The sequence below is a fragment of the Cariama cristata genome, unplaced genomic scaffold, assembly GCF_000690535.1.
Source record: "Cariama cristata isolate BGI_N322 unplaced genomic scaffold, ASM69053v1 scaffold7116, whole genome shotgun sequence".
NCBI classification, from domain to species: domain Eukaryota; kingdom Metazoa; phylum Chordata; class Aves; order Cariamiformes; family Cariamidae; genus Cariama; species Cariama cristata.
This window is the reverse complement of record NW_009623810.1, coordinates 148,832-149,148: the sequence shown is the minus strand read 5'-3', so window position 1 is coordinate 149,148 and position 317 is coordinate 148,832. Positions and strand designations below refer to the sequence as shown.

Below are 317 nucleotides of genomic sequence, written 5' to 3'. Positions count from 1 at the left end.
GCACATCTACTTCACGGTGGTGATGGACGACAGCCACGAGATCGACTTCCGCTGTGCCCAGGAGGACCCGGGCTGGAACGCCGAGATCACCATGGGTCTCGTCCGCTTCAAGAACCAGCAGGCGATCCAGGTCGTCCGCGCCCGGCACAGCTGCCGAGCAGGTACTGGACCCCGTGCCCCACTACGGGTCGGGGTGCAGGATCCACCGGAGGATGGGGTCCCTGGCTGCCAGGTCCCATCTCCGAGTGGTTCAGCTTCCTCATGGGAATCACAGAAGGGGGTCCCATGGGTGGGGATGGGTCTGCAGGACAGTGGTC

At 64.7% G+C, this 317-nt stretch overlaps 1 protein-coding gene across 1 annotated transcript in view; it reads left to right on the top strand.

Annotated features, from left to right (window-relative positions):
* Positions 1–4: 4 nt before the first annotated feature.
* The window catches only part of PHLDA3 (pleckstrin homology-like domain, family A, member 3), a gene marked incomplete at its 5' end in the record, with an annotated part of 687 nt that continues 374 nt past the window's right edge, over positions 5–317 (top strand). The window contains one exon of the mRNA XM_009702915.1: positions 5–161. Within this exon, the coding sequence (XP_009701217.1) occupies positions 5–161 (157 nt within the window). The remainder of the gene's footprint in view (positions 162–317) is intronic.